The sequence below is a fragment of the Microtus pennsylvanicus genome, chromosome 11 (assembly GCF_037038515.1).
Source record: "Microtus pennsylvanicus isolate mMicPen1 chromosome 11, mMicPen1.hap1, whole genome shotgun sequence".
NCBI lineage: Eukaryota > Metazoa > Chordata > Mammalia > Rodentia > Cricetidae > Microtus > Microtus pennsylvanicus.
In genome coordinates this window covers 269,755-282,428 of record NC_134589.1, presented here as the reverse complement: position 1 = coordinate 282,428, position 12,674 = coordinate 269,755, and the positions used below count along the sequence as shown (strand labels likewise).

The 12,674-nt window shown below is 43.2% G+C and overlaps 1 protein-coding gene across 6 annotated transcripts in view; it reads right to left on the bottom strand.

Annotated features, from left to right (window-relative positions):
- Qtgal (queuosine-tRNA galactosyltransferase) overlaps positions 1–11,514 on the bottom strand; it is a 71,725-nt gene extending 60,211 nt beyond the window's left edge. For 4 of the 6 annotated variants that reach the window (XM_075989727.1, XM_075989728.1, XM_075989726.1 and 1 more), the window contains exons 1-3: positions 11,379–11,514; positions 9,131–9,247; positions 8,945–9,044 (exon numbers count right to left, since the gene is read on the bottom strand). In XM_075989727.1, the coding sequence (XP_075845842.1) occupies positions 8,945–9,044; positions 9,131–9,247; positions 11,379–11,426 (265 nt within the window). In that variant the 5' untranslated portion in view covers positions 11,427–11,514. Of the gene's footprint in view, positions 1–8,944; positions 9,045–9,130; positions 9,248–10,446; positions 10,524–11,374 lie in introns of those variants that run through there. The other 2 variants (XM_075989729.1, XM_075989730.1) reach the window with 2 other exon arrangements.
- Positions 11,515–12,674: the final 1,160 nt, after the last annotated feature.

Here is a 12,674-nt window from a genome sequence, read left to right as displayed (position 1 = left end):
TTACTGTACAGTTAGTCACAAGTCCTCAGCTCATTCAGCAAGTCTGGGCATACAGGAGCTTCTCTTATCTGCAGCCCAGAACTGTGACTGGACTATATGACTGTCTTAACCAGTGTTCTATTGCTGTGAAGAGACACCATGACCAAGGCAACTCTTATAAAAGAAAGCATTTAGTTGGGGCTTGCTTAAAGTTTCAGAGGTTTAGTCCATTATCATCATGGCAGGAAGCAGGGTAGCATGTAGGCAGACATGGTAGCTGAGAGTTCTACATCTGGATCCCCAGGTGGCATGGACAGAGGGACACTGGGCCTGGCTTGAGCCCAACTAGACCACATCTACTCAAAGACCACACCTCCTAATCCCTCTCAAGTAGTGCCATGCCCTAATGACCAAGCACTCAAATATATGAGCCTATGGGGACCATTCCTATTCAATCACAATGTCCAAGGAGAATTAGGCTTAGCACAGCACAGACCACAGAGGTACAGACCTCACATTTAACAATGTAGTGATACCAGGTGCCCTAAAATACTGAAGAGGTGATGGGAACAGGAGTCTGCACTAAAAACACTGACCTCAGGAATTATCCCTAAATAGGGCCTAAATTTGACTGGATTGGTCTCTGCAGTAATTCACTCCCCACAATGTCACAAAAACAAACAAAACAACAGCAAGCAGCAGTTACTGCAGCTGAAGGTGCAGACAGAGAAAGAGGTCCACCGTCGAGCCAAGACGAAAGTCATCTCAGGTAGTTGCCTCTGAGGAGGTGAGAGGTATCAGCAACCAAACGCCTGTTATCTATACTGTCATTTTCCAGTAGAAAACAGAAGCCAGGAAAAGAAACAGGAACGCATACCCTACACTCAGGTCAAAGGGCAGAGAGCAGAAACTTCCAGTAAGAAAAGCCAGACATCAGGTTTAGAGCTGAGAGTCAGAGCAGTCAGTACAAACACATTACATGCAAAGGAAGCCATGACCACAGAAATAAAGCTCTAACAACATCATATTTTTCAAAACAGCATTAACAAGAATGCAGAATTAAAAATAAGGAACCAAATAAAAACCCTAAAACTGCAAAATATAATACCAGAAACTGATTTTCGGTAGTAGACTCAAGACTGCATTAAACCCTGGAGAATCTGGAAACTTGGAAAGAGATGGATAAAAATTTTGCTCCTTGGAAAAATGGAGAAAAAACAAAAAACACAACAGAGAACAAAGAACACCATTAAGCATGGTGTATATGCTGCAAGTGGTGGAAATAAATAAGCAGGGAAAAAATGACTGAAGGATAATGTGGGAAACTCCCCAGACACAGTCAAACAGTAAGCAACATTTAGGAAGCTAAACAAACTCCAAAACAAGTAATTCACAACACAGAAAAAAGTGCCCAAGCCGGGCGATGGTGGCACACGCCTTTAATCCCAGCACTCGGGAGGCAGAGGCAGGCGGATCTCTGTGAGTTCGAGACCAGCCTGGTCTACAGAGCTAGTTCCAGGACAGGCTCCAAAGCCACAGAAAACCCTGTCTCGAAAAACCAAAAAAAAAAAAAAAAAAAAAAAAAAAAAAAGAAAAAAGTGCCCAAAACATGAATAAATAAACTCCATAGTTACAGGAAGGAAATGACTTATCACTTATAGGGTGTATTAATCAGAGTTCAAGGGTAAAGCGGAAGAGAGAGAATGAATATATACTAAAAGAGAATTTATTGGATTGACTTATACGTCTGGGTAGTCTATCCATGGCTGTTACTAAAATCCCTTCCCAACAACAAACTGAGGTATGATTTCACCAAAGTTCACCTGGGAAAACCGAGTTTACTAAACGTACTTACAGAGAAAGGGGTGGGGGTGACGGTCAGGAGTTGGCCTTAAAGTGGCCACACTAGGTCTGCACTCAGCAGGAAAGACAGCTTCCCCAGGGCTGCACGGAGGCCCTTCTCCTGGTCCTTCCACACTTACAGCCTTTAACCCTTCCCAAGAGCCCATGTAATTAGGACAAAATTGCACACAGGTCATTGGCAAGGGAAACCGAACGGGTTCCACCTCTCCTATGAGGGGAGAGGAAGCCTTTAATACCTGCGCTCGGAGGCAGAGGCAGACAGATCTCTGTGAGTTCAAGGCCAGCCTGCTCTACAAGAGCTAGTTCCAGGACAGCTAGGGGGCTCCACAGAGAAACCCTGTCTCAAAAAACAAAAAACAAACAAAAATTATCCTTCAAAGATGAGAATCAAGAAATCCCCAAGTAAGAGAAAAGTGAGAAGGGGAAGATAGGGAGAACTTGGGGGAATGGGATGGTTGGGATAATGGAAGGTTGGATATGGGAGCAGGAAAGTATATATCTTAATTAAGGGAGCCATGTTAGGGCTGGCAAGAGCCTTGACTCTAGAGGGGTTCCCAGGGGTTCAGAGAGATGTACCCAATTAGGTCCTTGGGCAGCTGAGGAGAGCCTGAAATGGCCTGATCTTATAGCCATACTAACGAATATCTTGCCTATCACCATAGAACCTTCATCTGGCAATGGATGGAGATAGAGACAGAGACCCACATTGGAGCAATGGACTGAGCTCCCAAGGTCCAAATGAGGAAAAGAAGGAGGGAGAACATGAGCAAGGAAGTCAAGACCGCAAGGGGGGCACCCACCCACTGAGATGGTGGGGCTGATCTATTAGGAGATCACCAGGGCCAGCTGGACTGGGACTGAAAATGCATGGGATAAAACCGGACTCACTGAATATGGTGGACAATGAGGGCTGCTGAGAAGCCAAGGACAATGGCACTGAGTTTTGACCCTACTGCACATACTGGCTTTGTGGGAGCCTAGCCGGTTTGGATGCTCACCTTCCTAGACCTGGATGGAGAGGGGAGGACCTTGGACTGTCCACAGGGCAGGGAACCCAGACTGCTCTTTGGACTGGAGAGGGAGGGAGAGGGGAGTGAAACATGGGGAGTGGAGGGAGAGGGAGGGTAAAGGGAGGCGGGGAGGAGGCGGAAATTTTTAATTAAAAAAATTTAATTAAAAAAAAAAAGAAATCCCCAAGTAAACAAAAGCTGAGGAAGTTCATGAATTGCCCGTAGGGACAGAGGAGAATCCTAGGGCTAACCAGAAACCTGAAGCCCAAGGATGTGAACAGTACTGATAAAACTGTGGCACAGGCAAATATACAAGATGGCATTGTCTTATTTTTATCTGTATATTTTGCAATATGACTTAAGAGATGATATGTAAGACAGCAAAATCTTTGTCAATAGGCACCGTTTATAATGTATCTCTATGGACACAAAACAAAGATGTAATTTTTGTAACATCAAGTAAGGCTGTTCAGAGCTGCGAGGAACTGAAGCTGAAATGATATTAATTCGACCCAGATTACTGATAAACTGAAGATGACTATTATAATCCCTATAGTAACTCACCATAAACACATAGACAGGCTATAAGAAGGAAATCAAACAGAACACTAATCAAGCAAGCACCTGCAAAAAAGCAGAATTAAAGGATTGAGGAATGAGCACAAGAGATTTAGGACTTTTATAAAGCAGCAGTAAAATAGCAAAAGTCCTTATAGGTGAAGTACATTTATATTTAAACGGACAAAAACTCTTCAATTAAAAGGTAAATAGTGGCAGAACAATTCCTAAAAATGAGTCATCTAGCCATCTTATTATCTACAATCTCAGCTTTTGGGGAAACTGAGGCAAGAGAATCACAGGCCTGAATTAAACAGTAAGATCCTATCTCAAAACAAAACAGTAAATTTAAAAATGATTCCTCTAAAGCTGGGCGGTGGTAGCGCACACCTTTAGTCCCAACACGTGGGAGGCAGAGGCAGGGGGATCTCAGTGAGATCTCAAAGAGTTTGAGGCCAGCCTGGTCTACAAAGCAACTTCCAGGACAGCCAGGACTGTTATATAGAAAAACTTTGTCTTGAAAAACCAAAAAAGAACACCTCCTCTAAATGTTGTAAAAGATCCAAATGCACACATAAGCTGAAAGACAGCGTGTAAAAAGATATTCCATGCACTAATCACAAACAAAGTTGGGTAACTGTGCAAATACCAGACAAAACTGATTTTATTCCTAAATTATTTTAAGCAAGAAAACAAATAAAGTACAACATTATATACTGATAAAAGAATCCATCAATCAAAAAGACAACACTTATGACCAGAAAGAAACAGAGTAAAAGAAGCAACTAAAAAATAAAAAAAAAAAATTAAAAAAAATGCTGTTTTTAGGGGAGCTGGAGAGATGGCTCAGCATCTCTGACTGCTCTTCCAGAGGACCCAGGTTCAATTTCCAGCATCCACACAGTAGCTCACAACTACCTGTAACTCCAATATCTGACACCCTCACACAGGTAAAATATCAATGCACATAAAAAATTTAAAAACATGTTTTTATGAAGAAATGAACAAAGTAACCAACGTAGCTAGATGGGGAAAAAGGAAGACTGGAATCACTGGGATGAGGAATGTTACATCACTGTCAGCCTTGATGAGGGTTCAGAGGGCTAGAAGCGGACACTCTGGACACTAAAGCCAGTAACCTGAGAGAAGCAAAGAAACTCCTGGACGTACAAACTAAAAAGTGACCCAGGAACAAGAGACCTGACTCAAGAATAAAGGGGAAAAAAAAAAGAACAAAGCAAAGAAATAAGCCCAGGATCTAATTCATGGCTTGGTCAATGAAGTCTAGCAAACAGGAGAATTAACACCAGTCCCATTCTTTCCCATTTCCTAAGCGGTCCCACAGGTCAGAATTCCCATCAAAGCCACCAAAAAATACTTTAAGAACTAAAGACCATACAACAACATCCCTTATGAACACACACACAGAAACCCTTAATAAAAGCTGAGTGTAGCGGCTCACACCTTTAATTCTAGAAATCAGGAGGAAGAGACACGTGGATCTGCAAGTTTTAGGTCAGCTTGACTACACAGCAAGTTACAGGCCAGCCAGAGCTACGTAGTGAAAGCTTGTCTAAAAAAAAAAATTAATTAGGCCGGGTGGTGGTGGCGCACGCCTTTAATTCCAACACTCCGGGAGGCACAGGCAGGAGGATCTCTGTGAGTTCGAGGCCAGCCTGGTCTACAAGAGCTAGTTCCAGGACAGGCACCAAAGCTACACAGATGAACCCTATCTTGGAAAAAAAAAATTAAAAAAATCTTCAACAAGAGACGGGAAACAGGGCTGGAGAAATGGCTCAGAGGTTAAGAGCATTGCCTGCTCTTCCCAAGGTCCTGAGTTCAATTCCCAGCAACCACATGGTGGCTCACAACCATCTGTAAATGGGGTCTGGTGCCCTCTTCTGGCCTGCAGGCATACACACAGTCGGAATATTGTATACATAATAAATAAATAAATATTTTAAAAAAAAGAGAAAGAAATGGGAAACGACTCCGTTAGTAAAGTGTTTGTCACACACACGAGGGACTGCTTGTATCTCCAGCACCCACATGAAAAGCCAAGCGTGGTGTTATATGCCTCTAATCTTAGCACTGGAGAAGCAGAGACAGGAAGAGTGTTCACTAACTACTCTTGACCAACCAGTGAACACCAGGTTTAGTGAGAGACCTTATATCAAAAAATAAGATTGAGAATGACACCAGATATCTAGCCTCCATGTATGTACCTGCACACATACACACGCACACACACCCTTAACAAGGCACCAGGAAACTGAATTCAGCAGTCTAGTAGAAAGATTACACAGAATGACTGAGTAGGACTTACCCAAATAATGCAAAAATGGTTCAACAATGGTTATCAGTGTAATTATATAAGCCAACATGGTGAAGGAGAAAAATCAGTTTCTCAAGTTGATGCCAAAAAAAAAAAAATCACTTGACAAAAATCCCACCCACCTACCCCTTTGGTGATTAAAAATAGTACTGTTGATAAACATGCAATACAAGAAGACTTCCTTAGTTTGACAAAGGCTACTAGTAAACCCCATAGTTTAAAAAAGGACACTAGTAAACCCCCTAGCTAGTACCATACTCAACAGAGGAAGATTGTGAGCTTTGCCTCTAAAGTCAGGGTAAAGATAAGGATGTCTACTTTTACTACTTCAGCACTTTACAAGAGATTTTAGCCAGGGCAATTAAACAAAAAAAAGAAGAGGACTAAACCAGGAGCTAGGCATAGTGGCACATACCTATAAGCTCAATACCCAGGATCCTTAGCAGAAAAATCATGAGTTTAAGGACACCCTAGGCAACACAGTGAGTTCCAGGCCACTAGCCTGAGCTATAAGGCACAAATGTGCACATACATGAACACACACACACACATACACATACACACACACAAGTCCAAGATCAAATCATAAGGAAGACTACCTCTGGCTCTGTGAATACACTGCACTATCTTTAAAAAGAAAAAAGTATTAGTGCTAATAAGTAAGTTAAGCAAAACTATAAGATCTTCAGTATCAACAATAAGAAAAATAAGCAGAAGGAAGTTAAGAAAACAATTTATTTGGCTGAGAATATACACCAACCAATGGCTAAGTATCTGCGTGTATATGCAACACAGATGAACAGAAAACCTAATGAAAAGCTATACTAGCAAAAAGCATGGTACTGGCAAAAGGATGGTGACAGAAAACAATGGATAGAACAGAGACAAAAAGTAAACTCGTGCATCTGTGGTTAGTTGGTTCCTGTCAAGTTCTCTAGAGAAAAAAGACTCTTAAGAAAGCTGTTGATGCAGCAGGCAGACCTCTTGAGTTTAAAACCAGCCTATTCTACAAGTGAGTTCCAGAATGGCTGGGGCTACACAGAGAAACTCTGTCTTGAAAAACCACTCTCTCTCTCTCTCAATATCTCTCTCTCTCTCTCTCTCTCTCTCTCTCTCTCTCTCTCACACACACACACACACACACACACACACACACACAAAGGAAGAAAGAAAGCTGTAGATGACAGGAGAGATGGCTCAGTGGTTAAGAGCACTGATTGCTCTTCCAGAGGACCGAAGTTCAATTCCCAGCACCTAGGAGGCAGCTCACAACTGTCTGTAATTCCAGTCTCCATGAATCTGACACCCGCTTCTGGTCTCCATTAGCACCAGGTACATTCATGTGGTGCATAGACATACAAGCAGGCAGAACACTCATAAACATAAAAAAATAAAGAAAAGAAAAAAGAGAAAGAAAAAAATGCTTTTGAAAGGAAATAATATCTACAGATTTTTCAAAAAAGATGTCTAGTCTCCTACCTCTCCTGCCATTCATAAAAATTAAGTCAAAATGGATTAAAGACTAAATATAAGAGCTAAAAGAATAAAAATCTCTAAAACAAAGGAGTTATTTCTTTACTCCCTTGATCAAGCAATGGTTGTCTTAGATATTGACACCAAAAGACATGCCAGGAAGAAAAACTAAACTGGATTTCATCAGTTGTAAACTTTTGTGCAGCAAAGGTTAACTATCACAAAAGAATAAAAAGATAATCCCCCAAAATGTGAGAAAATGTATGTAAATTATACATTCTAATAATGCTTTGGCATGCCACATATGAATACTGCTTCTAGAGCTCAGCAATGAAAAGACAAAAGACTTGGGCTGGAGAGATGGCTCAGAGGTTAAGAGAACTGACTGCTGTTCCAGAGGTCCTGAGTTCAATTCCCAGCAACCACATGATGGCTCACACCCATCTATAATGAGATTTTGTGCCCTGAACACTATAAACATAATAAATAAATTAAAGGAAAAGAGTCAAGCAAACAGTGAGCAAAAAGTTGAACAGATTCCTCTCCAAAGATACACATCACCAGAGTACATGGAAGGCTTTTAACATCATTAACCACTTGGAAATGCAAACAAAACCGTGAGTTACTTCACACTCACCAGAATGGCTACAATAGTAATGACAAAAGAAAACAGCAAGTGATAGTGTGTGTGAGTAAACTGGAAAGTGTAAAATAGTATAATCAGTGAGAGTAACAGTCTGGCAGTTCTTCAAGATGATAAATATAGAATTATAAGGCATATGCTCAATGGATTTAAAAAAAGCAACGCTCATATACTCAAAGAGTTGAAAAATCAGTGTTCCAACAAAAACTTGTGCACAAATATTTGTATGGGCACCACAAAAAGAATTTCCAACTGCAAAAATCTAAATGCCTATCAACTGATGAAATGGATAAATAGAACATAGTTTATCTGTGCAACGAAATTACTCTCTAATAAGGAATAAAGTAGTGCTGTAACAGATGAGTATTAATAAAACTGTACTTAAGAGACTAAGCCAGTTACAACAGTACATAGTATGGTGTGTTGATATCAAATGTCCAGAACTAACGAATCTGTAGACATGAACTACATCAGGCACTCAAGAGACCTCCATACAGCCAAGATCAATGCACTGCCAGATTTGGTATCTGGTGAAGACTGATTCCTGGCTCACTGAGGTTATTTTCCCTTTGTCCTCATATAAGAGAAGTGTTAAGGGCTATCTGGGGCCTCTTCTATGAAGCACTAACCCCATTCTCAATCATGAATCTCCACCCGCAAGACCCCATCACCTCTCAAAGGTCACACCTCCTAAAACCTACATGTGAATTAGGCTCCAGCTACACATTGGAAGTGGACACTGAGACAGCAATCAATCCTTACCAAAGGGTGAGAAAGTGGCTGGAGGGAGGCAGAGGCAGGCAGATCTCTGTGGGCTCAAGGTTGGCCTGGTCTACATACTGATTCCATGCCAGGCGGGACTATACAGTCAGACCCTGCCAAGAGAGAAAGAGAGGAGACCAGACAAGACAGACAGAAGCTGAGGTCCATTTGATTCTTAGCAGGCAGCAGACCTAATCACCAGACCTAAAGATTACCAAGATACTTTTCTTCACCAGGATACTTTTCTCTAGACTGGAACAATATGAAACCATTTAAGTTCATAGGTTGATAAAAAACTATAATTATAATGTATCATGTTACCTCCTCTGGGAGAAGGAGAGTCATGGCCTCCAACGACTACAGAGATGCCAGAATCTTCCAGTTTCACCTTCCATTTCTCAATGATGGTCCTAGAATTGTCCTGTAAGTGTGACACTGCCGGTTAGGAAACGCCCTTAAGTGTGGTTTGTAAAGCATTAAGTCACCCAACAGCTGGCTCATAAATACCTTGCTGGCATCATTAAAAACAGAGAGCTCCATGGTGCCTTCAAAGTCTTGCTGTAACACAGACGCCAAGCACTCATCCAGCCACAGTTCAGCATTGTGCACTGGGAGGATAATAGTCTAGAATTCAGAGAAATGGGTTAGCCAACAGCCACGGGAAACCGCACGCCCTTCAGCACCCACGAGATGGCCTAGAACCAGGCCTCATGACAGGCATACCCAACAATCCAAATATATCTATGTCTACTTTCTAAGCTCTTGCCATTCATTTGGCCCCTCAAGTTCCTGATGCTTTCAAAAAGTTATTTCATTTATTCATCTGTTGTTATATGCGTACACATGACACTGGGGAACAAGTCCAGGCTGTCAGGCTCGGTGCAAAGTGCCTTTACCTCTGACCTCTCTATCCCTATTCCTTTCTAGATGCTTCTGAAAGGGGGGGGGACCTGAAAAGCATCAAAATGCCCCTCCAGCTCAATGGTAAATTCATTATTTTAATCACAAGGCAAAAGCATCACCATTCTGATTAACATCTATCCCCTACTCATGAGAACCAGCCCTTGACTAGATGGCACACTTGTCCTTAGGAAAACTCCAACAACGTGACCCCTTCATACTCCTGCACAGCTAATCAAACAGCTGGATCAAGGGGGCCTGTAGAGACCCTTAATCTTTGTTCTGTCCTTGACTTCAGGCACCAGTACTTTCTCTCAGGAAGTGAGAGAAATAAAATCAAAATAAGTGGCATAAAATAAAATCACTAAAACTTGATGACCAAAAGAACAATTGTCACTGGAACTGCCTCAATTTTATATGATGGAGTGAGCAATAAAGAACAGCCACAGATGGGGCTGGAGAGATTGCTCAGAGGTTAAGAGCACTGGCTGCTCTTCCAGAGGTCCTGAGTTCAATTCCCAGCAACCACATGGTGGCTCACAGCCATCTGTAATGAGATCTGGTGCCCTCTCCTGGCATGTGGGCAGACAGAACACTGTATACATAATAAATAAATCTTAAAAAAAAAAAGAACAGCCACAGAAATTAACAGTTGTTGCCACCCTTGAGTTATCGTGCAAATACAAAAGTTTCTCAGAAGGAAAACCAATAGGTTATGTAGGTGTAAACATACACACACATAACATGCACATGTTACATAGCTATATGTAACCCAGACAGTAGCTACAAAATCTCCACAAAGTCTATATACAATATAGACAATATCTATATAAATCACTATAGATAACATCTACACATAATATTTAAATTACTGAAACTGAACATAGTTATAAAAATTTATGAGTATTGAAGACAAAATTTACCAAGTTCTTTACAAACTAAATGCTCTTTGAGGAGATGGGGATCCAAAAGTGGCATTTCATCCTGTGTTTGTTCTGAAAATGAATGCCTAAAGACTTTTTATTTATTATTATTATTTTTTTTTTTTAGCTTCTTGGGATTGAACCCAGGGCCTTGCATGTATATAGCAGAATTATACCCCAGTCCTCTGGACTGACTTTGTAAAGGAAATGAACATTTTTCATTTTCTCAAGACCTATAAGTGAAGAAGGGTGTGGGGTGACTCATATCTGTTATCAGTTAAGTGGGTGTGGAGGCTGGAGTGTTCACGGTCATCCTCAGCTATGGGTGTTGCAGGCCAGCTAGAGCCACGGGAGACCTAACAATAAAAAAAAAAAAAAGGATATGTGAATTTTTAACAAGGTTAGGCTAGGCCTTAATTGTGCTGCAGGCCAGCCAGAGCTATAGGAGACCTAACAATAAAAAAGGGGTATGTGAATTTTTAACAAGGTTAGGCTAGGCCTTGATTTTACCTGTTCCCAATGTCAATAAGATGGGCATGAAAAATACAAATGACGCTGAGTCTCTGAACCGTACCTACAAGGTGTCCTGGCTCGTGACGTCTAACCCACCAGCTAGGTTAAGTGGGACAGGTGTGGCATACTGTCGAGGCGAGCAGGGCTAAGGGAGTGGGGGTGGACGATAGTGTGCTGGACAAGTAGGTGTGTAGGTTAGTGTACGATAGGAACTCTAGCAGGAGCGCCATCTGTACACACGTTCGCCTTGACACAGGAAAGGGTGGGTGCCCTCTAAGCTGAGGTTCCTGAACCCGTGGCAGCGTTCCGGAAAGACCCTGGCGGCTGCGAGCCCAGAAAAAGATGATTACCAGGTCCGGAGGAGAAAAAGCTACAGAAGGGATGAGGGGTGGGGCTGTGTCTCACCCCACCGTACCTACCACTGAGGCCAGCGGGCCATGCCCAGTGGCGTCCTTGGGGAGCTGCATGGCAGGGCTCCACCGCCCTCCTTTTGCACGCGCGTCCAGCACAAGCAGCCACGGTTTGCAGAGCAAGCTCCGGGAGGCGGTGCAGAGACTGGACCACTTCCGATTGGCGCCGTGCCACGTGGATCGCTAGGCGCTAGCGGGTTTCGGGCCGTGAGGTGCAGAAGATATCACATTCTATTGGTGCAGAGACACGTCAGTCAGGAAGGGAAGGCGGGGCTTCGGGCAGAGAGCCTAGCTAGGCGGCCTGCCGGCGTATCCAAGGGCTCGTGAGCTCGCGGGTCAAGCAGCCAGCTCTGCCCGAGCCGCTGAGGAGGGGGTTGGGGCCGGGAGGTGGCCCTAGCCTACAATGAGTGTGGGCAGGGCCTGGCCGAGCAAAGGGTTGGGCTCCCGGAGGCCATGGGCGCTCCTGGCTTTCAGCCCTTCTCGTAGTACTCGCCGGTCTTTGCGGCTTCTTGCCCCGCGGAAGTCGTCTTGCCCCACCTGATGGAAATAATTGCTAACCGAAGTCCACAGTCATAAGAATGTGATAAAAAATATTTTAGAAACGGGGGAAACTTGTGAGGGGTGCCACCCTGTGCGCGTGGGTGATGACTTAAAGATCCAAAACCGACCACCCGAGGTTGGGCCTGAAGAACTTTAAAAAGGGAAATGGCAATAAGTTTAAAATAAATAGGCGACATTTCATCTGAACTGTGTTTGGTCTGACTGTGCCGGAGGAGGAAAACGGATCCCGCCCAGTGGGAGGATCGCCTGGCTAGGCTGGTCTGGATCTGGAGTAACCAGCAGCAGATAATTTGTGTAGCCTGCATTTGGAGGCGCGAAACTCAATCAAAGCCAGATGACTGAGTTTCTATGCTACCCAGAGATTCACCGGCCCAAGGGTTGCTGGAGGTTGACGAGGGAAGGAAGAGTTCTGTGGACTGTGAGAGTCCCAAAGCGCAGGAGTCTCACACACAGTGCCAGAAGGTCTCAGGAAATCAGTCTCAAAGGACAGGTGACAATCTCTGGATCACATGAAAGATAATAACTGGAGGGAGGATGGGAACCCAGATAGAGAGGAGGGTCTTGAGAGAAAATGCGTGATTACTAATATAAATAACCCGTGTGCGTTTCTTTTCCAGAGGCTTTTCTGACATTCGCTTGTGCCTGCAGTTTCTCTGACTAATCATCCCACAACTAGAAGTGTATTTTAAGATGGCATATTTTGGTCGTCCACACCCTCCATTTCTGAGGGGGTGACACCGAGGT